Source organism: Rhinopithecus roxellana, chromosome 13 (assembly GCF_007565055.1).
Source record: "Rhinopithecus roxellana isolate Shanxi Qingling chromosome 13, ASM756505v1, whole genome shotgun sequence".
Lineage (NCBI taxonomy): Eukaryota > Metazoa > Chordata > Mammalia > Primates > Cercopithecidae > Rhinopithecus > Rhinopithecus roxellana.
In genome coordinates this window covers 46,554,477-46,582,352 of record NC_044561.1, presented here as the reverse complement: position 1 = coordinate 46,582,352, position 27,876 = coordinate 46,554,477, and the positions used below count along the sequence as shown (strand labels likewise).

Genomic DNA, 27,876 nt, shown 5'->3' with positions numbered 1-27,876 from the left:
AACTAGCCGGGCGACGAGGCGGGCGCCTGTAGTCCCAGCTACTCGGGAGGCTGAGACAGGAGAATGGCGTGAACCCGGGAGGCGGAGCTTGCAGTGAGCTGGGATCCGGCCACTGCACTCCAGCCTGGGCGGCAGAGCAAGACTCCGTCTCAAAAAAAAAAAAGAAAGCGAAGGAATAAAAGAATGGCTACTCCATAGACAGAGCAGCCCCGAGGGTTGCTGCTTGCCCATTTTTATAGTTATTTCTTGATTATATCCTAAATGGGGTGGATTATTCATGCCTCCCAGGCTGGAGTGCAAAGGTGTGATCTTGGCTCACTGCAACCTCTACCTCCCGGGTTCCAGCGATTCTCCCGCCATAGCCTCCTGAGTATCTGGGATTACAGGCACCCACCATCATGCCCAGCTAATTTTTGTATTTTAGTAAAGATGGGGTTTCACCATGTTGGCCAGGCCGGTCTTGAACTCCTGACCTCAGGTGATCCGCCTGCCTTGGCCTCCCAATATGCTAGAATTACAGGCGTGACCCACTGCGCCCACCCCATGCCTCCCCTTTCTAGACCATATAAGGTAATTTCCTGACACTGCTGTGGCATTGTAAACTATCATGGTGCTGGTGGGAGTGTAGCAGTGAGGATGACCAGAGGTCAGTCTCGTCACCATCTTGGTTTTGGTGGGGTTTAGCAGACTTCTTTACTGCAGTCTGTTTTATCAGCAAGGTCTTTGTGACCTGTATCTTGTGCTGACCTCCTGCCTCATCCTGTGACTTAGAATGCCTTAGCTGCCTGGGAATGCAGCCCAGTAGGTTTCAGCCTCATTTTACCCAGCTCCTATTTAAGATGGAGTTGCTGTGGTTCAAATGCCTCTGACAGTGTTTCACAAAAAGTTGATGTCATTGAATTGATGAAATGGGTTTGACAGAAAATGCCCATTTCCTTCCTTCTGCCTCATCATTTCCTTTCTGTTTTTCTCTCTCCTCTGACCCGCTCCTCTCCAGGTTTTTGGCGCATTCTCACAGACTTAGATGAAACTGTGATGGCCACCCCAGGGGGCAGGTGCTGACATCGTCCCCAGCCCAGTGGCTGTTCATCCGGACACATATTTCCAACCTCAATATCTAAATGCCACAGTGCTCTTGGAGCAAGTTGGGCTGGGGACCACTGTTGCCTTTTAAGGTAGGTTTGCATATGTATATTTGAGCCTATTATGTTTGTATGAATTAATGGAAATGCTTCAAAGGTGGTGGGACAGATGCATTTTACTATCATTGTTATGTGTAGCTCGTGGGAAAAAGAATTTGGAATCACTTCCTTGAATTAGGGTTACACCTATCTGACAATTCAAAAGCATTAGCGTTAAAACAAAACAGAAAAAACAAAGTAGGTGCCTATGAAATCCTTTTCTCGCCTGTGAATTGCCCTCAGGATCTCGTACATTTATCCCTGGGCTTCACCATCTTTATATCGGATTATGTTTGAAAAAGGCAAACCCAAGCTTCAAAATCTGACTTGAAAACAATGATATGTTTTGTTTCTGCTTTGGATAATCTTTAAAAAGTAAAAATAAACACAGTCAAAATAATAATCTTTTCGAAATCAGAGATCATCTTATATTTGTTGCAAAACTTTCCTGCTTAGTCTCTGGTGTTCAGGGTATTTGTGTGTGACTTGGCAAAACTCTTTTCATGGGTTGTAACGATTTAGCGAAAACTTTCAGAACTTTGTCTCAGTTTAATCTTAGCTCTCTCCCTCACCCCCACCCCCCAACACCGTCTTCAAGCTCAGCCTCCAGTAGGGAAAAAACAGGCTTGAAACCAAGACCTCCCACTAGAATCTAATTTTAAATTTGCAATCTGTTGTCTTGTGATTTCGCTTCAAATTTAACTTAGAAATAAATACATTTCATCCTTTCTCCTGCAGTTTTGGAGGCCTGTTTTCAAGTCACAGAAGGGTAATGATTACGTCTATTTTAATAAGTTTCTAAATGCCTCAGGGGAGTGAGATTTTATATTATTAATCGTTATAACTTACATCATTAAATGTCTTCTGGTCAGATTTCACAACGTCCTTCCCAGCGACAGAGAAACCTTGCTTTCACAGTTAACTGTTGACTTGAATGTGATATAAATTGGATTATCATGGGCCCACCAGTGAGATCTAAGGTTTTATGTATTTGCAGTACCCTTGTTACAAGGCAGTGCCGGTGTTGAACATTCCCACTCAGAAGAGCTAGACTAAAACTTCTGTGTATTTAGTTTACAATCACAAGTAAGATATGGTTTCTGCCATTGAGATTTTTATAATAAAATGAGAAGAGGGTACTTAAAAACAAGACAGATGTGCCAGTGTAAAAATAACCCTGCCATAGATACAATGAGAGGCGGTCAGTGTGCCATTGAAACATAGTGAAAAAGTGGAGTAAGTCCAAGCTAGGTAGTATTTTCTTCATCTTAGGTAATTTTCCCAGACCATCTGTTTTAGAGTTTGGGTTTGATGCTGTTTTGTTGTAGCTGTCAGCATAGTGCCCACATCCTCACTCTCTTCAACTGTAAAAAAAAATTCAGTGACTTAAAAACCTGTTGGCATGTTCTATTTATTTTACTTTCCTTCAAATGAATTACATATTTAGTATAAAAACATTAGAAAATACCAAAAAAAAAAAAAAAAAGGTGTAATTGTGAAAATTGCCCTACAAGCAATCCATCCGGAATAATTGCTTTTTAAAATTCTTACACAGATTGATCATGTATATAGGCCTGTGAAATATTTACATATTAATATTCTTTTTTTTTTTTTCCTGAGACAGCGTTTCGCTCTGTCACCTAGGCTAGAGTGCAGTGGTGTAATCTCGGCTCACTGCAACCTCCGCCTCCCGGGTTCAAGCGATTCTCGTGCCTCAGCCTCCTGAGTAGCTGGGATTACAGACGTTCCCCGCCACCACACCTAGCTAATTTTTGTAGTTTTAGTAGAGATGGGGTTTCACCATGTTGGCCAGACTAGTCTCAAACTCCTGACCTCAAGTGATCCACCTGCCTCAGCCTCCCAAAGTGCTGGGATTACAGGTGTGAGCCACTGTGCCCGGCCACATCTTAATACTCTTGGAGAGAATTTTTAACTCTCTCAAAGTCCGTATCTTGAATGTGCATCTCAAATCTAAGATTTTAATTCTGGAGGATGAGAAGAATTTGCACTAGAGATGTTTGATCCCAGTGGTAGAATCACCTTTTGGATTATTTACTCCCACACAGGGAAAGCCCTGACCGGCTGACCCACAGGGCGAGGCATTGTTCATGTGGAACTTTCCTGTTCTTCAGCTAGAGGGTGGGGCATCCTACTGTCTGCTAGGAGCACCACTGGAATCTCTGGTGTAACTGAGGGCATTAGACATCCTAAACCATAAAAATATTATTACAACCTCCTTAGTCCTCAAGGTGATGAAGTTGTTTCCAGATTCCCTTGTGTCTTTTTCTTTCCTTCCCTGTTTTCCCTCTCAGCAATCTGTGGTTGTGGAAGGATTTTTCTGTGTTCTTTATGCCCAGGACTTTGACCACAGGGTGGCTTTCTATTAACTGGAATATTTCCTTACGCAGTACAGGTGGTTTAAAAATGCAAGGTACGTGCTGTATCTTGGGTCATATAGGGTTGACCTTTCTTTTTTATGTGTGTTCTATTTGTTTACTCATGTATTTTTTTTTTTGGAGAAGGAGTCTCGCGCTATTTCCCAGGCTGGAGGGCAGTGGCACCATCTTGGCTCACTGCAGCCTCTGCCTTCTGGGTTCAAGTGATTCTCCTGCCTCAGCCTCCGAAGTAGGGTTGGGATTACAGGCCTGGCTAATTTTTGTATTTTTGTAGAGATGGGGTTTTGCCATGTTGGCCAGGCTGGTCTCCAACTCCTGACCTCAAGTGATCCACCCTCCCTGGCCTCCCAAAGTGCAGGGATCAGGCGTGAGCCACCGTGCCCAGCCTTTACTCATGTATTAATATCATCATTGATGTTCATAATGATCTTACACAGGCATTGCATGCAGTGAAGTTTCTCATTAATTTCAAGGGTGTTTACTTTTACTCAGGAAGCACACTTGTAATAGTTGCTTTAGAAGTCTGATAATTCCAACATCTGGGCCACCTTGGGATTGGCATCTATTGATTGTCCTTACCCCTGAGAGCTAATCAAATTTTCCTGGTTCTTTGAAATGCATTGTGGACATTTTGAATATTATGTCGTGATACTCCAGGTCTTGTTACATCATCTGGAGAATATTGATTTTTCCTTGTTGTTATTTTGCAGGCAGTCAACCTGACTGGGTTCAGATTGTAAGTGCTGTCTCACCTCCGTGGGTGGAGGCTCTAATGTCAGTTCAGTGTTCAAAGCCTTTGGTATACTGCTTTGAGTTCGTCCTGTTTGTGCACCACTCAGGTGTTAGTCTGAGGGTTGGGCTGTGGTTTATGTCTTGATTCAGTTCTCAAAGCTTTTGCTGTCTTGCTTTGGGTCAGTCCTAGGCATGTGCATCTGAGGAGTGAGCCTGGCACTTGTGCAGATTTATACGCACCATTATGGGATGTTATTTTCCAGTTCTCTTTTCTCTGAGATCTCCACACTCTCTCTGGCTTACAGGGACCATTCTTGATTCCTCTGGGTGGAACAAGGTCTGATCCAGAGTTTTTGTTGCCTGTGTCATAGCTTCACTGGAGCTATACTCACCCTTGGTATAAGGCTGGGTGAGAAATTAGGACAGTAAAAACAAAATAGGAAACTCACCCTTAAATGGGTGGCATCCTCAGGTTTTGATCTTTTTTTTTTTTTGCTTTTGTTTACTTGTTGGTCCAGAGTTTTTAGTTGTCATTAGCTGGGGCAAGATAGGCCTTAGTTGGTTTACTCCAACTTGCTGGCACCAGATATTAAAAACTTATTTTTTTCACTAGTTTGTTAAGACAGAAGCTTTATCCTCAGATAATCAATGTCACCTCTTTATTTAACCTCATTTTGGACCACTGTTCTGTGTTTGCTTTGTACTTTCTGATCACATTTTGCTAGATGATGCTCAATAAATGCTTGTTTTTTTTGTTGTTGCCTAATTCATTGAAATTATGTTAGAATATTCTAGATGCTTTTCAGCTAAAAATAAAAGGGGATTCAACTACATTTTTTTTGGAAGAACTCTCACTTTAAACTACAGTTTTATTAGACTACTCAGTTAGTTAATTAAGACTCATTTTGTTTGTTTAACTTTTTATTTCAAAATAATTATGATTCACAGGAAATTGTATGCAGGAAATGTAACCATCACCCAGTTTTTTCTAATGGTTGCATCTTGCATAATTATAGTAAAATACCAAAGCCAGGAATTTGACATTGTTTCAATGTATGTGTATAGTTCTATATCTTTTTTTTTTAAAAAGGCTTAGTAGCCTAATAAATCTATAAAAGCAGTCCCTGAGAAATGACCACCTATCAGATATATATGGACCACCCTAACTAACAAGTATTTATGCATATTGATAAAGTTTCTTAAAATACCTTTTAACTCCTTTACTATGTATAGACAGTCCCCAACTTAGGGTGGTTTGACTTGTGTTTTTTTAACTTTACAGTGGTACACATGCAATCCTTTTGTTTTTCACTTTCAGCACAGTATTCAATAAGTTGCATGAAATATGTGTTGAATGTGAAATATTCAACACTTATTATAAATAAATATTCAACAAATATTCAATACTTAAAATAAACTTTGTGTCAGATGATTTTGCTCAACTGTAGGCTAATGTAAGTGTTCTGAGCACATTTAGGGTAAGCTAGGCTCAGCTATGATGTTTGGTAGGTTAGGTGTATTAAATGTATTTTTGACTTAGGATATCTTCACCTTACAGTGGGTTTATGATGACATGACCCCATAATAAATGGAGGAGCATCTGCATTTAATTTGATGGGATTTAAAGGCCTTTAAGGTGATTACTTACTGAAAAGTTTAACTCATCACTTTAAGAGAGGATCATGGTGTTGGTAAGAATAGAAAAATCACACTTGTCCTATTGTCTTTGATCCCTGGCCCTAAGCACTCCCCTGGGAACTCCTGATGCTTTGACCCCATACCACTTTCAGATGACACTCTTGCCCATCATGCCACTAAGTCTCCTTTGCCCCCACTTTCTCTGGATCCTCCTAGGCCTGAGCAGTTCTGCACTCATTGCCCTGACTATGGGGAGAGCTGCTTTCTCGATTCTTAACCTCATTCCTGAATCTCTGCACTGCAGCTCCAAAAGGAAGAGGAAGATAGGAACTGAAGGCAAGAATTCAGTGGAATGAGACAGGTGCAAGCCCTTAATTCTTTCCCCAGGAAGCACTGGGGGTGGGGAGGGGAACACACTGGAGCACAAGCTGAACACCCTCGCCCCTAAGTTCATGGATCAGGGTGACCTTCAACCCGGTGGTCCAGAGTAAGGGACGGACACAGACCTGCAGATGGAAAGGACCCAGAGAGTAGCAAGCTGATGGGGAAGTATCTTCAGGCATCCTGAGAGAAGAGGCTAGTGTATTTAAGACTGATGTGTGCTGTGTCTCATTCGCATTGTGGTCATGTTCTCACCTATGTTGCATTGTAGTTGTATGAGTTTTCACATCTTACATTAAAGTGTCTTTGTCATTCATTCATTCCAGGATTTTTTTTTCTTTTGAGTTTTTAGTGGTTTTTTAATGGACCACCTACAACCTTTCAGGCTGGGTTCTAGGCAATGAGGATACAGCAGGAAACAAGACACTTCTAGCCCTCCTGAAGCTTAGGCTCTAGTGGGAAGAGAGAATAAGAGAGACCAGTAGAGAATAGGAAAGACCAGTAAGTGAAATATATATTGTTGGTTACAATTATGATCAATGTGAAAAGCAAAAGAAGAGGGGTAAGAAATGTTGAGTTCTGAAGCACTGGGTGTCATTTTAGATGGAGGGGTCAGGAAAGGCCTCCTTGACAAGGGGACATTTGATTGAAGGTCTGAAGGAACTTGGTGGAGTAGGCGGAAAGGTGGAGCGTTCTAGGCAGAGGGACAGGCACAGGCCCTGAGGCAGGCTAAGGAAGCCAGAACTCAGAACAGGGATGTCCAGTCTTTTGGCTTCTCTGGGCCACATTGGAAGAAGAAGAGTTGTCTTGGGCCACACATAAGATACACTAATACTAACGATAACAGATGAGCCAAAAAAACCAAAATCACAAAAAAATCTCCTAGTGTTTTAAGAAAGTGTATGAATTTGTGTTGGGCTGCATTCAAAACCATCCACGTGGTCCGCGGGCTACGGGTTGAACAAGCTTGACTTAGAAGATTGGAAAGAAAGAAAAGCATGAGAAGCCAGACTTGAGGTTTGAATATTGAGAGTTGTTCTTAGGCTAAAAACCTGTCCTACCTCCTTCCTACCTAGTCCCTAAACATGAGAGCTATCTGGGACCACTAACATTCTATAGAAGTAAGTCATAGTCAGAAATTAAGAGTTTAATGAATTTAAACCTGGTAATGCTTCCCAGCTTGAAATCTAGTACCAGTTTTCTGGCATCCTCCTTTTCAATGTCAATCCCAGTTTCTGCATTTCAGCTTGTCCTTCTTGTCCCAAATATTCTCTCTCCTACCTAGTGACTGTGTGATGATGTTGGTGAGGTGCTAGTCCTTCACTTTTTGCTTTTGTTACTAAAATGCACCAATATTTATGGTTCTTTATCATGCGTGGAATATTTCTAGTCTTGTGGAAGCCGTAAAAAAAGTAAAAGTAAATTTCTGCCCTGAATTTGCTTCCTTTATACTACAGGAACAACAAAACCCACGCAAATATAAAATGCAAATCCGGTTTTGTTTGTTGAAGATAAAAATAAAAAGGGTTAAGTAAGATAGAATAGGAAGAAATTAAGATGATGGAAGTAGCTGGAATTTTACATATGTACACGGAAAGGTTAAAACTTAAATTCACTGGCTGGGTACGGTGGCTCACGACTGTAATCCCAGCACTTTGGGAGGCTGAGGCGGGCGGATCACAAGGTTGAGAGATCAAGACCATCCTGGCTAACACGGTGAAACCCCTTCTCTACTAAAAATACAAAAAATTAGCTGGGCATCATGGCGGGCACCTGTAGTCCCAGCTACTCAGGAGGCTGAGGCAGGAGAATGGCCTGAACCCAGGAGGCGGAGCTTACAGTGAGCCAAGATGGCGCCACTGCACTCCAGCCTGGGCGACAGAGCGAGACTTTGTCTCAAAAAACAAAACACAAACAAAACAAAAAAAAACTTACAATTCACCAACTTTCTGGGGGTTGCCAGTGGGGCAGGGGTTGTCCCTGAAATGGAGATGGTGTCTCCTGTATGCAATGAGCAATTTCAGCTTTTCACACTGATGTTATTTCGGAGTCCTCCACTGATCCACATGGGCTTTCATCGTTCTTACTAACCTTTCAGGAACAGCTTTCAAATTGAAGGGTGTTTCAGCAGTCCCTAGAACCTTATTTTTCTTAACCTCAGTTGCTTCAGACTTCCTGCTCACTCTCCTTAGGCCATCCCCTGAGAGTTTGTCTTAGTAGGATTTAGGAGATTTGGCATTCCTGTCTACATTCTAGTTCTGAAGATAAAAGTGGCTTCTTTCCTACCTTGGCCAGCTGAAAAGAATCTTGCTACTAAGAATGCTATGAATATAACAGACCCGTCAGCGTGATACATGGAGTGCGGTAATTCTTGAAGGTTGGGGCCATTTCCTTCAGGAAAACCTCTCCTGACTGAGGCTTTTAACTGGATGAGTTTTCTGTTGGCAGAAACAAGCCTTACCAGAAAGCTGTTGTTGAAAATGTATCTGTCAATTTATATTTGCAAACTTTTGATATGTGTGCTAGAGGAGGGTAAATCTTAGCATATTTGAGGCAACAGTTTTGCCTTTTCTTTTACTCAGTTTATTTCATCATAGTCCTTTCCTCTTTTACATTTAAACCTATGTGATTCTTAAAATGGGGCTGTGACGAACATTGGTTCTAAGTCTTTATTTGTTGGCAAAACATATAGTTACATAGGCACATCCAGGTATCTTAATATGTACTTTAAAAAACTAAAGAACTCCAAGGCATTGGTCAAAGCCTTTAGTGTTATTGAAATGCACTTTTATTTATTTTACTTGTAAGAAATGTAGCATGTGCCATTCTTAGGAATTTAGATAATATAAATGGTTGTGCACAGACCGTTGATCTTTTCGTTTTTATCTTTTTTCTTGCTTCTTAAAGATACCAGAGAAGCATGAACATATTGCTTTGAAATCTACTTGCTACTAGTAAAAAGGAGACTGTCTTTCTTGGAAAATTCCCTCTGAGATTCCTCTGATGTGTGACCTGGTGGGGAATATTCCAGACTGGGAATAACTTCACATCCGGTGTCTGTATGAGTTATCCCTGAACTCACTGGAACATTCAATGGAGGGTTTCCCTTTGTATTGCAACAAATTTTATTTCAGTAAAGATGTGCTGGTGAGAGTTTCAGTAACATTTTAGCCTGAACAGTGGAATTATAGAGTAAGTCTAGGATCAATGTGAAGGTATATTGTATTCCAGGCTGTTTCGATCTCTTTGCAATGATCACAGTAATATCACTTCCTGCTTTGCCACCATGCCTTTTACTTTCTTGCGTATTGCGTGCCTTCCCTGGCTGGAAGTTAGCTTCATGAGAGTAGGGGATGTGTCCCTTTTGTTCCCTGCTGTATCTCTGGCTTCTAGAACATGGTAGGTGCTCAATGTGTATTTTCTGAATGAATGACTCTCTAGGTGGTTAAAAGAACCACCTCAGAGATATGCCCAGTTACTCTGTTTTTCTTCTTTCCTTTCCAACTATTTTCATGTGCATTATCTTAAGTGCATAGAATTTGAAGTGTGCCAGAGAGACCTCATGGAGCAAGGAGAATAGGCTAAGTAGAGTCACAGTTGTCGAGCTTTGAAGATTTTTCTCTTTCCCACTGTGGGTAACAGAATTGTGTCATCGGGTCAGTGAGAGAGACTGTAAAAATATTAAGGAGGGACTTGAATTAACCTGGGGGGCCCCAGAAGGCTGAATCACACTTAGTGGTTTCACAATGTGAATTTCTGTTTGCAGGGCACGCTGTACCAGATTAATGTTCGCAGGTTGGATTTGCTCCCAGAAATAAACCCATTAATCTACTGCTAAGCAGAGAGCGGAATTTCTATTTTGTTTTGCCCATCCCCACCACCCCTCCATAGCCCTCCCAAAATGCCCCTAAAATCCAGGTTCTCAGAAGGCTGTGACATTAAAGGTCAAAGCTTTTTTAAATTTTTGACTTTGATTTACTAGGAAAAGTTGATCAGACTTATACTTTGAGGTTTTCCATTTTTGATTGATTTGGAAGTATTATTAGAGCTCAAAGAGAGCACAAACAAACAACAACAACAACAACAACAACAACAACAAAAAGCCCGGAGGTGCCCACTGGCAGGGAGGGAAGGAGGTTGCCAAATGCACCTCTGCGTTTTGTTTTTTGAAATATGTATATCATTTCAAACAGAAATTACCCCTTTGGTGAACATTCTGGTTTGTACTTTCAGAGTTTTCAATTTATAGATAGGAGTAGAACTTCAATTATTTAGTAAGGAAGACAAGGTCAGCGGAGTTTCTGGCTGTACAAAAGCAGCGCTCTCAGCTGTGTCCTGTGACCATCTTCCCTCTGGGCAGAGACAAGTCTAACTGTCTGGTGCTCATATTTAGGAGCTCATTTCACATCTCAGGGGGCAGTCTCAGTAGATGATGTTACTGTTGACCTGCTCCCAGGTAAAAGTCCAAGAACCTAGCAGGTGCATGTAAGAAGTTGTGCTGTTACTTACCCAACAAGCCCTGTGAACCAAGGTGTTCTACCCTCCCTGCAGGCTGAGCTCTTTCTCTGAGATGCCTATACCTGTACTAATAGTGACTCAGTTCTCCCCCTTTCCCCTGCTTTGCTGCAGACCATAAAACCATGGGAAACGCAGAAAGTCAACATGTAGAGCACGAGTTTTATGGAGAAAAGCATGCCAGCCTGGGGCGCAAGCACACGTCCCGCTCCCTCCGCCTCTCGCACAAGACGCGGCGGACCAGGCACGCTTCCTCGGGGAAGGTGATCCACAGGAACTCCGAAGTAAGCACCCGATCCAGCAGCACCCCCAGCATCCCCCAGTCCCTGGCTGAAAATGGCCTGGAGCCCTTCTCCCAAGACGGTACCCTAGAAGACTTCGGGAGCCCCATCTGGGTGGACCGAGTGGACATGGGCTTGAGACCTGTGTCTTACACTGACTCTTCTGTCACTCCCAGCGTAGACAGCAGCATCGTCCTCACGGCAGCCTCTGTGCAGAGCATGCCAGACTCTGAGGAGAGCAGGCTTTACGGGGATGACGCTACATATTTGGCTGAGGGAGGCAGGAGGCAGCATTCCTATACATCCAATGGGCCCACTTTCATGGAGACGGCGAGCTTTAAGAAGAAACGCTCCAAATCTGCAGACATCTGGCGGGAGGACAGCCTGGAATTCTCACTCTCTGATCTGAGCCAAGAACATTTAACAAGCAACGAAGAAATCTTGGGTTCCGCCGAAGAGAAGGACTGCGAGGAGGCTCGGGGGATGGAAACGCGGGCGAGTCCGCGGCAGCTCAGCACCTGTCAGAGAGCCAATTCCTTGGGTGACTTGTATGCTCAGAAAAACTCTGGAGTGACAGCAAACGGGGGGCCGGGGAGCAAATTTGCAGGCTACTGTCGGAATTTGGTGTCTGATATTCCCAATCTTGCAAACCATAAGATGCCACCAGCTGCTGCTGAAGAGACTCCTCCGTACAGTAATTATAACACACTTCCCTGTAGGAAATCTCACTGTCTCTCTGAAGGTGCCACCAACCCACAAATTAGCCATAGCAACAGCATGCAAGGCAGAAGAGCTAAAACAACTCAGGTAAAGTGATTGAAATTTGTTTCAATATTTTGGGAATGGTGCATGACTCTTTCAGTGCATGACTTTGCTCCTACTATTTCCATCTTTTAATCGGGTTTTACCCTGTTTGCCTGGTAGTTGCTGCAGCTGGTGCTGTTTTGGGAGGATTTCTGTCTCTTCTGCTTTGCCCCTCTTATAGTTCTGTGGTTAAGGGGTGGAGATTAAGGGAAGTAAGTGTGTGGGGGGAGTGGCGATGTGATAGGAGTGGGAAAAAAGCTAGTAAGTTCATATTGGGAAACTGCTTCTACATCTTAGTTCTTCAACAGCATCCCACTTACTCCAGCTTCCTTTCTAACTTGGTCCTTCCCGTGGAAAAACAGGCATGGTGGGTTGCAGACTCTTGGAACTTATTTCTTCACTGCAGCAGGTGGGAGGAGGTTAGTCGGCAACTCCTTTGAGGAGGCATTTTAAATTCTGGGCGGGTTTGGGTCACTTGTCATCTCCTCTCGGTGGTTGGCAGGCTCACTGCCTTACCGGGAGCCATTTCAATTTCCTGTTCCGTGCGATGCTGGCCAGCCCTGTCTCTGGAGGGAGGTGTAGCGGAAGGAATAACATGAATGGCTTCCAGTTTTTACTTTGCAACCAGCTAGTTGTTTGACCTTGGGCAAACCCTGACTTCTAGTCGTTCCTCAGAAAAATGGGGATAAAGATGCTCAGCTTGCCTGCTTCGGGGTCTAGTGCACGAAACCGTGGGGAGGAAACTAAGAGACTTCGCTCCAGCCTGGGTGACAAAAGCGAGACTCCATCTCCAAAAAAAAGACTTTGAAAGTGTTTTCCTAGTGAAAGGAGGCACCATTACCTTAGTTGGCAGTGATAATTAAGATTAGGATAATAAAATGTTGGGCAATTGAGCCGGCTTGGTGGCTGCGGCAGGGGGATGCTTTGAGCCTAGGAGTTTAAATCCCACCTGGGCAACATAGTGAGACTCTGTGTCAGTAAAAGAAAGAAAGAAAGGTGGAGTAATCCTGCATGCATTGGGCCTTTTCTGGTACTTCTGTTCCCCAAGGCAGAGTTCAGGGAGTCTTGGCTTTTGCTGAGGATGGGGAGGTGGTTTGTAGATGGTGCTTCAGGTTAACATTCCAGACTGGGCCCATTTACCTTGACGGCAGAGCAGCCTCAAGGTTGAGCAGCAGACTTCCCTGCACAGCACTCTGATTGCCCAGTAGGAGGTGGTGCTGCACCTTCCGGCCTTGCTCCATGCAAGTCAAATGGGCATTTCGAAGGTATGTTCTGCTGGAAAGGGGGTCTAAATATAATGGGCATAGGATGGAGGTCTAAATATAATGGGCATAGGATGGAGGACGTAGGGGGAGCCGATAAAAAGAAAACTGGCATTAGACTGTCTGTGTTCCTGCTTGAGGACAGGTTTTGCTGATGGTGTCCAAGCCAGGTATCTTGACTCTACCTCTTCTTACCTGAGTGACTTTGGGTAAGTTGTTCACTTTCCTGTAGCCTTAATTTCTTCATCTGTCAAATAGAGATGATAAGGTTTTTTGAGAAAATAGAATGAAATAATATGTGAAGCATAGTGCCTGGTTCTTAGGAAGCAGCCAGTAAGGGCAACTTTGTTAGCTGTTGTAATATTCATCATTGTTACTGGAACCACGTGGGTTGAGGACCTGGGGTAGTTGTTTGTATCAGTATCTTGAGTACCTCATAAAGCTGGAAACAGTAGACACTAGGGACGCTAAAAGCTGGGAGGGAGGGGAGCAAGAGTTGAAAAATGAATTATTGGGTACTGTGTTCACTGTTTGGGTGATGGGTTCAGTAGAAGCCCAAACCTCAGTATTGCACAATATGTCCATGTAACAAACATGCACGTGTACCCCTTGACTCTAAGGAAAGAAAAAAACACTTGTGTCCTAGAAACCAAGTTGCTACCAAGGCTGCATCTGTGGTCTGAGGAGGTAAGCCTGAAGCTTGCCTCTAGATGTACTCCCTGAATTTTAAACCCATCTCTTCTGAATTGAGAGTATAACGACACAAGTGACCAGACAACCCATCTGCAGCCCCTCTGTCTGCCCTGCGAGGGCTACTTCTGCACTGCCAATTGGACAGATCATGGAGATAAGTGACCTATTAAAGAGTCACCTGAAAGGGATCAAAGGGCTGTCTTAAAGGCATCGTCAGATTGGCACTGCAGGGCTGATTCAAAGAGATGAGGATCTAGAGGGCCTTCGGAGCTTAGAGAAGGATACAGTGACCCAGACTGTTAAAAGCAGAACATAACCTTCGACTTTCACTTTCCCCTGAACGGTGCTAAGTTAGTGCATATGCTGTGTAAGATTTGAGAGGGGTGCCCTGTTGTATTTTGGCTCTCCATGGTTCTGACACTAGGGATGGCTAGACCCCTGCTCTCCTTCACATTCCATGACTGATGGGGATTTGAGCTTTTGAGTTATGGTTACCCCCAGAAAATGGGCAAAGCAAAGGACAGTTCTCCCCTCAAGGTCTGGTACAACTGAAAGCTCTCATGTGTCATTGTTATATGAAATTTCCATTCTTTGGTTTGTCACCTTCTAAAATTGTTAATATATGGAAGTGAGATCATCTAAAGGTGATGTCTCATAAAATCACTGCTTAGGGAGTTTAATGTAATGGGAAGTGCCATTGGCCAGGAATCCTAAGAAGTGCATTTGCATCCTGGCGTGAGTGCTTACCCAGTGGTGACCTTGGGCCAATCACTCCATCTTTGGTGGCCCAGGATCTGTTGCTATCCAGTCTGAGTGACACCAGCCTCCCACAGGGCCATTAGGAGAACCAAATAGGATGCCATGCATGGAAACCTCTTGTGGAGCCTATAAAATGCACGGAAATATTATTTTTGTATTGACTTTATATGTTGAGCGAGGATCTTTAATGACTTGAAACAAACCCCAGAATTATGCACAACACTATCCACCCGCCCACATTTCCTAGTCTAAGTTTGGCGTGTTCATCCAACGCGATTTCTTGAGAGCCCACTATGTTCCAAACAGTGTATTTTAAGAGGCAGTGGGTGTGGAAGCTTCCTTGAAAAGAATGCTTTTAAAAAAAATTTTTTTTTCTTTTTTTTTGGTAAAAGTTTTTGACCCAGGAGACCTCTCCAGTGAGCTGGAATCATAGATATTAAAGTCTCCTTGGCTGCCCTGGTGATGTAGTTGAATCTGTAATCATCCTGTCAGCAGTTTTACTCCCCAGAAAAGAGTTCCTGGCAGACATTTGACCCAGGAGCATGACCTCTAAGCCTGGAAGAAAACACATGTTATCTGAAATAATGTGAACAACTTCATTTGATTTGAAAATGATGAAAAAAGGGTTTTTGGCCCTTTTTCCTGTTTTTGGATTTTTTCAGTAGTTGGATGGATTATTGAAATGTGAAGGCACTGGAGTTCACATTTCAGTCTTGAACGGTGGCACATACATTCTTCAGGGTCTGGCTGGCAATTTCTGGTTTAATCCGGGTATTTTATGAGCATGTTTGTTGTGCACGCACATGTGCACTGTGCAGAAAAGTTTGTCTTGGGGGTCAACGTGAGTAAAGCCTCATGCTATTTGAAGCAGAATTTACTTCTGTTGGTTTCTGTAAAAGTACTTAATAGGTTACTCCTTGGATTTAATTGATGACTAGTTCGTCTTTGGGCCTGAACTTTATGAATTTCTTTAGTTACAGACAGAGGAGGGGGCTGCCTAGTGTCAGACAAAGAAGTTAGCAGCACATCTGAGCTTGCAATTTTGAGGCTGTTACCTCTTGGTTATTTAACTTCTATGGATCTCAGTGCCTCTTAAATGAGGCTGGAGATTCTGCAAATGAATGAATGGAGAACTCGCGGCACAGTTTTACACATACAGATGCTTAATAGGAGTTGTTGTGATGGTGAAGACTGCCTCATTGTTCTAGGGTTCAGCTCTCCTGTGTCTTTGAGACACAAAGAATTGTGAGTTGGAGAGAGAACCCTACCACTTGATGGAGTCTTATAGCCAGGTTCTGTGTTCTGTGGGAAGCTTTGGCGTGGAGCCGTTGTGCATGCTTGCAAGGAGAGCTTCATTCATCCACTTCGGAGATGAAGGAACATGACCAGGTTCTACTGAGCATGTCTCTGGGAACCTCAGCCTCAGGAGAGCAGCAAGGAGCCCGGCTCTCCGAGCATCCCTAGACAGGTGTGGTGCTGGTGAATAGATTTGTGAGTTTCACTGGCCAGTTTCAGACACAGCAGCATTCCCAGAAAATAAAGAAATTAGGAGATAAGGTGTCACAACTGGATGAAAACCCAGGTATTCTTTTTTTTTTGAGACGAAATCTCACTCTTTTGCCCAGGATGGAATGCAGTGGCACGGTCTCGGCTCACTGCAACCTCTGCCTCCCAGGTTCAAGCGATTCTCATGCCTCAGCCCCCAGAGTAGCTGGAATTACAGGCACGCACCACTGCGCCTGGCTAATTCTTTGTATTTTTAGTAGAAACAGGGTTTCACCATGTTGACCAGGCTGATCTTGAATTCCTCATCTCCAGTGATCACCCTCCCGCCCCAACCTCCCAAGTGATAGGATTACAGGCGTGAGCCACCGCACCTGGTCAAAAATCCAAGTCTTCTGACTTGCTAATCAGGGAGGTCCTTTTCTTCCAAAGCACACACCCACACTGCACTGCCTCCCTGTGCTTGAAAAGATTTCAGCTCAATATCCTCAGATTTTAAGATCAAAACCCTCAGTTGTGGTACACAGACACACACACACACACACACACACACACACACACACACACACACACACAAGGACTTGGCTGAAAAGAAAATTGTTACTGCCCACTCTTGTCACCTAAAACAGTGATTACGGAGAGAGGTGGCCGGGATAACTCTAGCAGAGCCATCCCTCACGGCTGCCTTCTTTGATAAGCAAGTAGTCGTGTTGATGATTTCATTAATAACAAGGTAAAGAGTGCAGCATTGTCAGAGGAGGAGCTTGAGTTCCTAGAAAAATTGTATTGATGTTTAAAATTTTGTTTTATTTTGCAACTGAGCTTCATTCAATGCCTCAGAGATAAGTTTGTTTCCTGGGCTGAAAATGCACATCAACAACCATATGATTCTTGACCTTTGCTCACAGACTCTTGAGAATCAGATGAAAAATGTGAACCTTTTCCTTAGAAATAAAGACTTAGAATAAAGACTTAGAATAAAGACTTCTGCATATCATTTCAAGGGATCCATAGGTCCCCTAAAGTCCATTCCATCTAGAGGCGTCTTTCTGGTTAAGAACCTCAGGTTTTTGTAAAACAAATATTTTCACATAAAATCGATTTTTAAAACACCCTTGTCTTTTTTTCCCTTCTCCTCTGTCTTCTGTTTGATGCCTTTTTTTTTTTCTTTTCTCTTTATCTTTCTTTTTCTGGCACGTAAGTTAAGCAATGAGATATTTATTTTGAAAACGAACCCATGCATTTTCAACAAGAATATATATCTTCTTTGCCAAGATCTTTTTTTGGGAAGTGGGATGGTGGGTAGGTAGTTGAGAGATAGCTTATGTCAGCAGTTCTTAGACCTTTTTATACTCTTAAAAAGTAATTCAGGTGGCCTAGGTGGGCGAATCATTTCAGGTCAGGAGTTGGAGACCAGCCTGTCCTACATGGTGAAACCCCATCTCTACTAAAAATACAAAAATTAGCCGGGCATGGTGGCGGGTGCCTGTAATCCCAACTACTCGAGAGGCTGAGGCACGAGAATCATTTGAACCCAGGAGATGGAGGTTGCAGTGAGCTGAGATTGCACCACTGCATTCCAGCCCGGACAACAGAGCAAGACTCCGTGTCAAAAAATATACATATATATCTCTATATAATTATATATCATATATTTGATATATGAATATGAATATATGATATATATTTATATATAAAATATATTTGATATATTTTATATATAACAAATATATTTGATTTATTTTATATTATATGTATTTATATATTGTATAAATATATATTTATATAAAAAATATATATTTTTGACCAGTCTAGGAAACATAGTGAGACCTCGCCTCTAAAAAAAGATAAAGGAAAAATTAGCTGGGCATGGTGAGTACCTGTTGTCCCGGCTACTTGCGAGGCTGAGGTGGAAAGATGGCTTTCACCCAGGAATTTGAGGCTTTCATGAGCTAGGTCACACCACTGCACTCCAGCCTGGGTGACAGAATGAGACCCCTATCTCTAAAAGAATACAATGTTTTATTGTGTAAAATAAAAGATGTGGGACAGAAGCATTGTTTTCCATCTTTGCAGATCTCTATGACTTACAGCTTAACAGAAGACACTAGCATCTCATACCTACTTTTGCATTCACTCTGTTGCAATATGCTGTTTGGTTGGACCCTGTGAGCAGAACCTGGCCTTGCACAGGGTAGTTGGAAAAGGAAGAGCCTCACGGATTCCCTGGACGTATTTTAGGGAGCCATAGTCCATACTTTGAGAGCTGGTCATTTATGCTAATACAGGTTGGGAACATTCAGGATTATGATGATGATGATTATTTTTTGAGACAGGTCTCGCTGTGTTTCCCAGGCTGGAGTGCAGTGACTGTTTACAGGTATCATCATAGTGCGTTGCAGCCTTGAACTGGGCTCAAGTGATTCTCCTGCCTCAGCCTCTTGGGTGGCTGGGACTACAGGCATGGACCACTATGCCCACTAGTTCAGCTTTTGAGGATCACATTCTTAGGTCTGGCACAGTGGCTCATGTCTATAATCCTGGCATTTTGGGAGGCCAAGGTGGGAGGATCACTTGAGCTCAGGAGTTCAAGACCAGCCCGGGCAATATAGTGAGACTTTGTATCTACCAAATTTCAAAAAAATTAGCCAGGTGTGGTGGTGTGTGCCTGTAGTCTCAGCTTCGTAATAGGCTGAGGTGAGAGGATTGCTTCAGCCTCGGAGGTCAAGGCTGCAGCAAGCTATGATCATGTCACTATATTCCACCAGCCTGCATGACAGAATGAGACCCTGTCTCAAAAAAGAAAAAAGAAAAAAGAAAAAAAAAAGATCACATTCTTAGTATAAGAATAGAGGAAAGTTGTGCCCCTTAACTCAAATTGGGTCATAACAATGTGTAATCATTGTTTTTCTTACAGCATAACTGTAAATGTACGACTGTTGGATGTGGCCATGAAGCCATCCTGCCCTAAAGGCCTCACAGGGTCTCTGTAGGTCCCAGTGGAGAACTTAGGAAACCCACCTGACTGGCCTGTCACATTGTCATTTGGGCCCAGTTGGCTTTGGACCACCAGTTGACCGAGCATCTAGCTTGGGCCATAAGATAGTTCAATATATCTTTCTTCTTTTGTTTTTGAGATGGAGTCTCGCTCTGTCACCAGGCTGGAGTGCAGTGGCACAATCTCAGCTCACTGCAACCTCTGCCTCCCCGGTTCAAGCAATTCTTCTGCCTCAGCTTCCGGAGTAGCTGGGACTACAGGCACCTGCCACCACACCCAGCTAATATTTGTATTTTTAGTAGAGATAGGGTTTCACCATGTTGGCCAGGATGGTGTAGATCTCTTGACCTCATGATCTGCCCGCCTCGGCCTCCCAAAGTGCCGGCCCCCAAAGGGATGAGCCACCACACCCGGCCTAATATATCTCTCTTACTTTCTCAATTTTTTAAAAGAGTTAACAAAAATTTAAGTGAACTCCAATTGCATCCACACAAGACGTAATCCATCTGGGTTGCTTGAAGCCTACAAATGTAAGCTTTATAGCTAGGACTCATTTGTCACCTCAACTTTAGTTGAGCATGAGCTGAGTTGAGAAATGACAAAACCTTTAACTCCAACTGCAGTACATTCTATGAGAAACTGTTTTCCTTGTTTTGAGATTGTGGTGGAAAATGAGCAGCAGTGAGTTCATTCAGCAATTATTTTTGAAGTGCCTTCCCCATGCCAGGCTCTATTCTTGGCACTTGGGATGCGTCAACGAGGAACGATCCATGAGCTCGTGGAGCTCGTTGGGGTGAAGTGGGTGTGTGTGGCAGAAAACAGTTAGCATAATAAGTAAGCAATGTGCTGTGGAAGAAAGACAGGGCGTGTTGAGGAAGATGGAGTGTGGGGGATGCCGGGGGCAATTCCTGACAGGGTGGTCAGGGTGGGCACTCTTGAGAGGGCAGACCTGGATAGGTACTTGGAGAGGAGGGGAGGAGGGAACTGGCTCCTGAGTTGCAATATGGGAGGATGCGTGGCACATTTCAGCAAGAATGAGGAGCTCAGTGTGGCTGGGGTAGGGTGGGGGTGGGAGAGGAGATGCTGTGGAGAGGTTGGCATGGCAGTTGGAGGAAGCACAGAGAAGGCTTCTGGTTGTAGTAAAAGGGGGGACGTGAGTATTTTTGGGAGCGAGAAAGGTTGGGAGTATGCCCTGGAATGAGTTCTTCAGTTTCACTGGTGGGCCGGGACATCCGAAGCTCGAGTGCTAAAGCCGGACACTGGGGGAGGGTCTGGAACAGCAGTCTGAGGAGTCCTCCGCATTGCTCCTGGAACATTTACCTGGCAGTGGTGTGCCGGATGGATTGATGGAAGGAAGATGGTTTAGAAAAGAGAGCTTATTGCTCAACCAGTGATGTGGCACTCAGAAGGGAAGAGAAGAAACTAAGTCTCTGATATATTATGGATAGTGAGGAGGGAGGGGAGGGATGACCGTAAGGTATAAGCACATACATAGAAAAGCAGATGAAAGGAGAGGTGATGATTCGTTTAACTTAGACACAAAGCATCTCCAATCAGGAGTTACCTGAAGGAACATATCAAACTTTTGCCAACTTACTTTGGAATCCCTTTTTGGTAACAGTAAGAATTTTGGTTCCAATGCTTGTAGCTGAAATTGTGAGTCACTCCCATTGGAAATCATTAGAAGAAAAGGAATGGGTGTTGGAAACATAAAAAGAAGGGCATAGAGATTTTGCCCTAAGGAAAGGAAGGGGAGGGAAAATAGAGTTGATTTCCTATGCTGGCAAATCAAGGATGGCAATTATTAGTAATTCATAATAGTGACCAATAGTTACTAATTTACGATGTGGAGAACGTCACCATTTTCCTACTTTAGTGTGCTGTTTTGTGACTGTGAAAACAATGAACAAGCCTAATTAGTATTAGGCTAGCACCAGCCTTGGTATGCCTGTGTTTTTCCCAGGTTTCTCAGAGACCTTTCTTCCATGTTGGTGCAGGAAGTTAGCAACTGAGTTCAGGCAATGCCTTCTCTTCTTGGGCCGAGATGTAAGTAGGGCTGAAGGTGGAGATGACCATAATTATAGTTAACATTTTTGAGCAGGTACTATGTGCTGGGCTCAGTTCAAGACACTTTTCCTGGGTAACTCAATCTCACAGTGTCTTACAAAGTAGATGTGTTGCTCTCCCCATTATACATACCAAGAAATTGAGGCACAGATTGGTTCAGAGTCATTTACCTAGAATTGATACTTGCTTTACTGAGATTATCAAAGGAGAGTGTACTGAGAATACCAAGGAGATGATACTGAGAACCAAAGATGATATTCGTGTGTGTGTGTGTGTGTGTGTGTCTAGTGAGGGGTACTTAACATTTTGGGGTTAGGAAGAAGATGATAAATCAGAGGAAGGACATGTTAGAATTTAACAAGCCAGAAACAGTTCTAATTCAGGATTTCTGCAGGTCCACATTTCTTTACCCCCTGGAATTCAGTGAATTCTGCATTATATTTAGCATCTTAACACAGGTATATTCAAGCAAAGCTGGATCTATCAGGGAAATTAAAGTGACAAAGGAAACAGTATCTAATTGCATTCGACTTATAACTTAACTACAAGTGGCCAATTGATTCTACTCGTCCTGGAATTGTCCCAGAGCCTTTGCACTTTCTGGCTAATTGCATTTTCAAAATTGTGTTCGCACATCATTAGCTCAGAAAACCTCTCCCTTTCGTAGTATTTGAAGTCTCCTGTCAAAACAACTGGAGCCTTACCACAATGTGTCATTAGTCTACATTCATGCTGCGTGACCCTCCAGTTTTTAAGGCGGTGAAAACAGGCTTTGAATTTGCCTCTTGCCTCCCTCATTTTAGTGTGGGAGCTCATTTAAGCATTTGTTGCCCAGCTCAAATGCTAAGAAAACTCTTGCCCACAGCTGTTGTATGTATTAGGCTACAGCTGGCCACTTGTGCATACATTCATTTTGGGGAAGCTGCCAGTAGACTGGAAACTGGTGAGTGCCCTGAAAATCTGGCTTCAGAGAATTTGTCCTGGGAGTACAGGATTGAAGAGCCTCTCTGCCCCGTGAATGTTGTTCGTGATCGGAAATCTCTTCAACGGAGTGCTTCTAACATGGAGAGTTTATTTTGAGCTGTTTTCTGGAAATCTCGGCTAGATCATGAACCATGTTTAGAATGATTTCTCTGTCTAGCCAGGATCTTACCATTTCCCTTGATTTCCTCTGCCTTTTTTGATTAAAATTTAGTATATGACTCTAAGAGGGAACCTATCTTGCAGTTGCTACAAAAACTGCTGAAGTGCCCCTGGGACTATTTTGTGGTGTCAGTCTTCGGTATTTCTCGCTCCTGGGAAGACTGCGGAGGTTTCCAGGTGCTTCTGGGTAGGGGAAGGATCAGGATTCTCAGGTGGGTAGTAGGAGGAGCTCCCCTGAAAGATGACCACTAAGTGAATTTGCAACACAATGAAGGAAAGAAAGAACGGTGTTGAGTAGCACCTCTGGCTGGGTCATCGCTATTTCCGGCAACGCTGGAGAATGGACTTCTGGGAATTTGGGACATCCCAAGCTTCATGACTAAATAAGGGCTGGGGCTGGGCAACCTGCATCCGTTTCTCAATGGGCTGGGTCACATATCAGTGGGGGCATGTGTACCACTGAGCCTGAATAACCACGTAAGGATTCAAGGTGGAGTTGTCTTGGATCACAGATGACAAGAGCATTCCCAGGTGATGATACGGAGCTGTGTGCTTCCAAAGCATCCAAGCTCAGCTGGGGCCCGCAGGTCTTTCACCTGGAGTAATCACTTCCTTCATTAGTTTAGTGGTTGTCCCCGAGTTGAACACACATAGTCTGGGCCATGGCAAAGCTACAGTGTCAGTTGGCATGAGCAGATGTTCAGGTCTTATACAGAGGTGAGTGTCCATTGAGGCCTTACTCTTAGTTTAAATAGAGGCAGATGTGAAGACCTTCTGTAAAGGGATGGATGGTGTTGGGAATATAGTGGAATCTTACGAGACATGCTCTTGAGAGTTGTCTTTCAGGTCTCTGCCTCTCTTTTCCTTATCCTCTCTTCATCTCCTCCTTCCACTTTCTTCCACTGGCAGGTTTTAGGTTTTTGCCAGGCAGGTCAAGGCAACTGGATAAACAGTCACTCAGCTTTTGCTGAAAAAAGCTAGAAGAGCCATTGTTGGTAAGAAAAGGGGGAAGGCATGGGATTGGTTGGTTTGTTTTGTTTGTTTTGTTTTGTTTTGTTTTGTTTTGAGACAGGGTCTCGCTCTGTTGCCCAGGCTGGGGTGCAATGGTGCAGTCTTGGCTCACTGCAACCTCCGCCTCCTGGACTCAAGCGATCCTCCCGCCTGCCTCAACCTCCCTAGTAGCTGGGACTACAGGTGCATGCCACCATGTCTGGCTGATTTTTTATAGTTTTATTAGAGACAGGGTTTCACCTTGTTGCCTAGGCTGGTCTCGAACTCCTGACCTCAGGTGATCCACCTGCTTCAGCCTCCCAAAGTGCTGGGATTATAGGCATGAGCCACCATGCCCTGCTGGGATTGAATATTTAGACAGAATCTGGTCAGGTGCTACCTCCAGCTGAGCCATGAGGTCACCATATAATAGTGGAAAGTGTACTTGGAAGGATAGGTTTCAACCTCCCATCTGCCACCAGCCAGACTTGTGATTTTCTGAGCCGCAGGCTGTTAATCAATGAGATGACTTTGCCAAGTCCCTTCCTCTTCTGGAGCTCTGGGAATTACAAGATGCCTGGGATCATCTCTCCTTTGTACCAAAGTCTCGCTTATGGAATAGTGATGTTACCTGTGTAGCTAAATTTCCCTGTCTTGTAGAGAAGCATTTCGCCTCTTTGCATTTTAGAGGAGAGAACTTAATAGCTGATTTTTTTCATGCATACCAAACCTTCTTCCCAGAAGGACTGAGACATGAAAATGAATCCAAAAGTTTGGAAAATTCACGGACTTACCTTCTGTAACTCAGTGGTTATCCTGAATAATCAACAATTGTCAAATTTTCTTTTTGTCTTACATCAAGAAGGAAGCATATGGTCAGTGTCCCTGCCAGGGAGAAATGTGGGTTGATGACAGTGTTTTCCTGTTTGTGTAGAGGATTTTTACCAATTGGCTCTAGGTCTTTCATGACCACCCGTGGATGTTAATAAGCAGGATAACAGATAGCAAAGCTGTGGGAACCAGCAGTTACAGGGGTCTGCATCTGAGCTACATTCATGGTTTCTTTCTTTCCCTTAAGTCCCTCTAACTCCCAGGGGTCTAAGCTCCATTTATAATGGAGTTGATCCCTAGAAGCTCACCCAGCAATCTCCTGCTGCCATTCTACTCCCACCACCCTCTTTTTTCCATGTCTTGCTATTCACCTTTTTTAGTTGCTCACTTAATATTTCTTCATGATGAAGGTGAACTTTGAACAATTCTTAGAACTAAGTGAGGTTCGTGGAGATACAGGCACAGTGTCTGTCTGGGGCCTTGTGTAGGCCAGTATTGGTTTGTGGCATGGCTCCTACTACCCCCGTTGCCTCTCAGCAAAGATAGGAGCCCAGAGCATTCATCTGTATTGTAATTCAGAATATCTGGTTAGTTTTTACATGTTTGAGCCAGAATTAGCCATTTGTGAGACTAAAGGCCCCCAAATTGGTGAAACCACCAAACCGTGTATTACTTTGGCATCTTCTATATTAGACTCAGGCTCCCATTCTCTTCCTTGGAGAACAATCCGGCTCCTTTCTTACGCATAAGACTGTTGAGCTATTCTGTCCAATATTGCAGTCAGTATCCTTCCTTTATGACTACCATAATTTAATTATTGTTTATTGGAAATGCCTGTAGCACTTTAGAGCGATTAAGATACTGATTTAAGAACAGACCTATCTGTCTCGGAAATGTTCAACTTCAGAGCACAAGCAGTTTTGGAAGTTTCCAATGTTTTTAAACTGGGAATTGATACCCCCAGTATCTTGGCAGTTGCCCCGAGCTGTCACATGGCCCTGGGGCAGCAAGTAGCCTGTCCAAGGCTCCTAGCATCCCAGCTTTGAAAGGGCAAGGTAATTGGAGAGCTCGATGGAGCTGTGGGCCCTACAGACTTATTCAGCACAATGCAGAGTGAGAGGCTGCTTGTTTTCAAGAAGCCAAGCTGATTAGAGGATGAGGATTCTTGCCTGCTCCTGGAACATGGGGCTGTGCCATGTGAGTGGGTGAGGCGCTGCCCTAGCTATCTTTTCAGTCACCCCATTATAAGAGAGACTCCTAAGCAGGCCTTTTATTTATTTATTTTTAAAGATATCAGCTAAAAAGACCTAGTTATTCATGGTCACTCCCTACGTCTGGAACAACTAACTCATCTGCCCGCAGAATTTCCTGGAGTTGAGGGCAAGCTGATGAGGCTGAGGGTGCTGGGTTCTCAGCATGGCAGCTGTAGAATCTCAATCGCGAATTTGCCAATTCGTTAATTATCTTAGAGAAATAAGCTCTTTGAAGTGTTCCTTATTTCTTTTATATTTCTTGAACATTCCAAATCGTTTGCTCTCATGGAGGGTGGCTGAAGGTTTCCTGAGCAGCTCGGCTGGGTCTTTGCGGGTCCAGGGTTGAGCAGGACCTGGTCCAAGAGCCGTCGGGAGTGGCCGTGCCTTATGCGTCTCCCGGTGCTACAGAGCCCTGGCTGGACCCACAGGAGCTCCCGGGTTCCTTCTCTACGTGACGCTTGTCTTCTTTGCTCTCCCTTTCTGCTCCCAAGGATATTAATGCAGGCGAGGGCAGTGAGTTTGCAGACAGTGGGATTGAAGGGGCCACCACCGACACGGACCTCCTGTCCAGGCGATCCAATGCCACCAACTCCAGCTACTCGCCCACCACAGGCCGGGCCTTTGTGGGCAGCGACAGCGGCAGCAGCTCCACCGGGGATGCGGCTCGTCAGGGGGTATATGAGAACTTCCGGCGGGAGCTGGAGATGAGCACCACCAACAGCGAGAGCCTGGAGGAGGCCGGCTCAGCGCACAGCGATGAGCAGAGCAGCGGCACCCTGAGCTCCCCGGGCCAGTCGGACATTCTGCTGACTGCCGCGCAGGGCACGGTGCGCAAGGCCGGCGCCCTGGCCGTCAAGAACTTCCTGGTGCACAAGAAGAACAAGAAGGTGGAGTCAGCCACCCGGAGGAAGTGGAAGCACTACTGGGTGTCCCTGAAAGGTGAGAGCGGGACGGCCCTGGCTGTGTGCCAAATGCACTAATAGATGTGCTCCGTTGTGCACATACTCACGGGATGGGTGGGTTTATTGTTGTTATATAGAATTTGAAAGTCATACTAATTTTAAAAATTTATCATGGTAAGAGCATTTCGCATGAAATCTACCCTCTTAACACATTTTAAAATGTGCAATATGGTATTATGGACTACAAGTGCAATGTTGTAAGGCAGATTTCTAGAACCTAGTCATCGGGGCTGGGCATAGTGGCTCACGCCTGTAATCCCAGCACTTTGGGAGGCTGAGGCAGGATGTTCACTTGAGCCCAGGAGTTCAAGGCCAGCCTGGGCAACATAGCAAGACACCAGCTCATAATAAATAAATAAACAAACAAACAAACAAATAAGCTAGAACTTATTCATGTGACTTAAGTGAAACTTTATGCCCTCTGAGTAGTAACTCTCCCATCCCCACCCCTGCAAATGATGTTTTATTTTCTTTTTTCACAGTTATGCTAGAGGAGCATCTCATGTCTAGTTTTGGCATATATGCAGCTGGTTTGATGACAGTTTCAAAGGATGAGTTCCAAAAGAACCCAAATCTTTTTGGAATCATTTAGCTTTGCGTCTTTCAAAGTGACTATTTTGGAGGGAAATTTATTAGCTTGAATTCTATGAAATTGCCGTTTTTTAAGGTAAAGAATTGGTAGAATGACGTTAATTTCATAGGATTCAACCTGATATTAATGGAATGTATAGACCATCATATTTATGAAAAAGTCACTATTTAATACTCAAACTTTGTGTTTTTTACTGTGTATCTATAGATACAGACATGTATGTTAGATCACTTTATTTTCTGTTTATATAACCATGCTTGTGTTTGTTGTCATTTTGCACATTTTCATGAATTACATGTACGTATTGTTGCACGTATCTGCATAAGTCCTGGTAGCATAGAAAATGTAATATATTTGTGAGCTCTATATTTTAAAAAGAAAAACACTTCTCAAACACAGAGTTTTCATCCCAAGCTAGACTTAAAACAGTGTTAATACGTGGCAGACTAGTTTAGCTATGTCAACAGGATTGATGGAAAGGTGCAAGAGGAAGAAGCCTGGGCTTACCAGTATCAAACTAGACCATTTGATATTGGATTTCACAGACTGTGGTTGGTTTGGGAACATGCAATCCTAGAGACGTGGAGCAGCCTAGAGCTCTGCTTAGTGAGGTGAACACAAATGCCTATGTAGGTGCAGATCAACCCTTGCATGAGTAGGACTTGGGTTGGCCCCATTACTCTTGGTGCCAGCTGTTGCTCAGATGGCTGATGACATAGGAAGGGAGGGTTTTGGTTAGGATATAGGTTTTGCTGCATGTGCCAGAGACCCGCCCTGCCATTCCCAATGCCGTAAGTAAGACAGAACTTTATTTCCCTCCCACCTATCAGAAATAGACGATCGAAGGCTTGTGTGGTAACTCTTTTCTATGAAGTCACTCAGAGGCCCCGGCTCC

General features: G+C 43.8%; 1 protein-coding gene across 3 annotated transcripts in view; it reads left to right on the top strand.

Annotated features, from left to right (window-relative positions):
* The window catches only part of TIAM1 (TIAM Rac1 associated GEF 1), a 230,278-nt gene that overhangs the window by 67,264 nt on the left and 135,138 nt on the right, over nt 1-27,876 (top strand). For 2 of the 3 annotated variants that reach the window (XM_030914607.1, XM_030914609.1), the window contains exons 3-5: nt 998-1,175; nt 10,958-11,931; nt 25,919-26,366. In XM_030914607.1, coding sequence (XP_030770467.1) covers nt 10,969-11,931; nt 25,919-26,366 — 1,411 coding nt within the window. In that variant the 5' untranslated portion in view covers nt 998-1,175; nt 10,958-10,968. The remainder of the gene's footprint in view (nt 1-997; nt 1,176-10,957; nt 11,932-25,918; nt 26,367-27,876) is intronic. The other variant, XM_030914608.1, reaches the window with a different exon arrangement.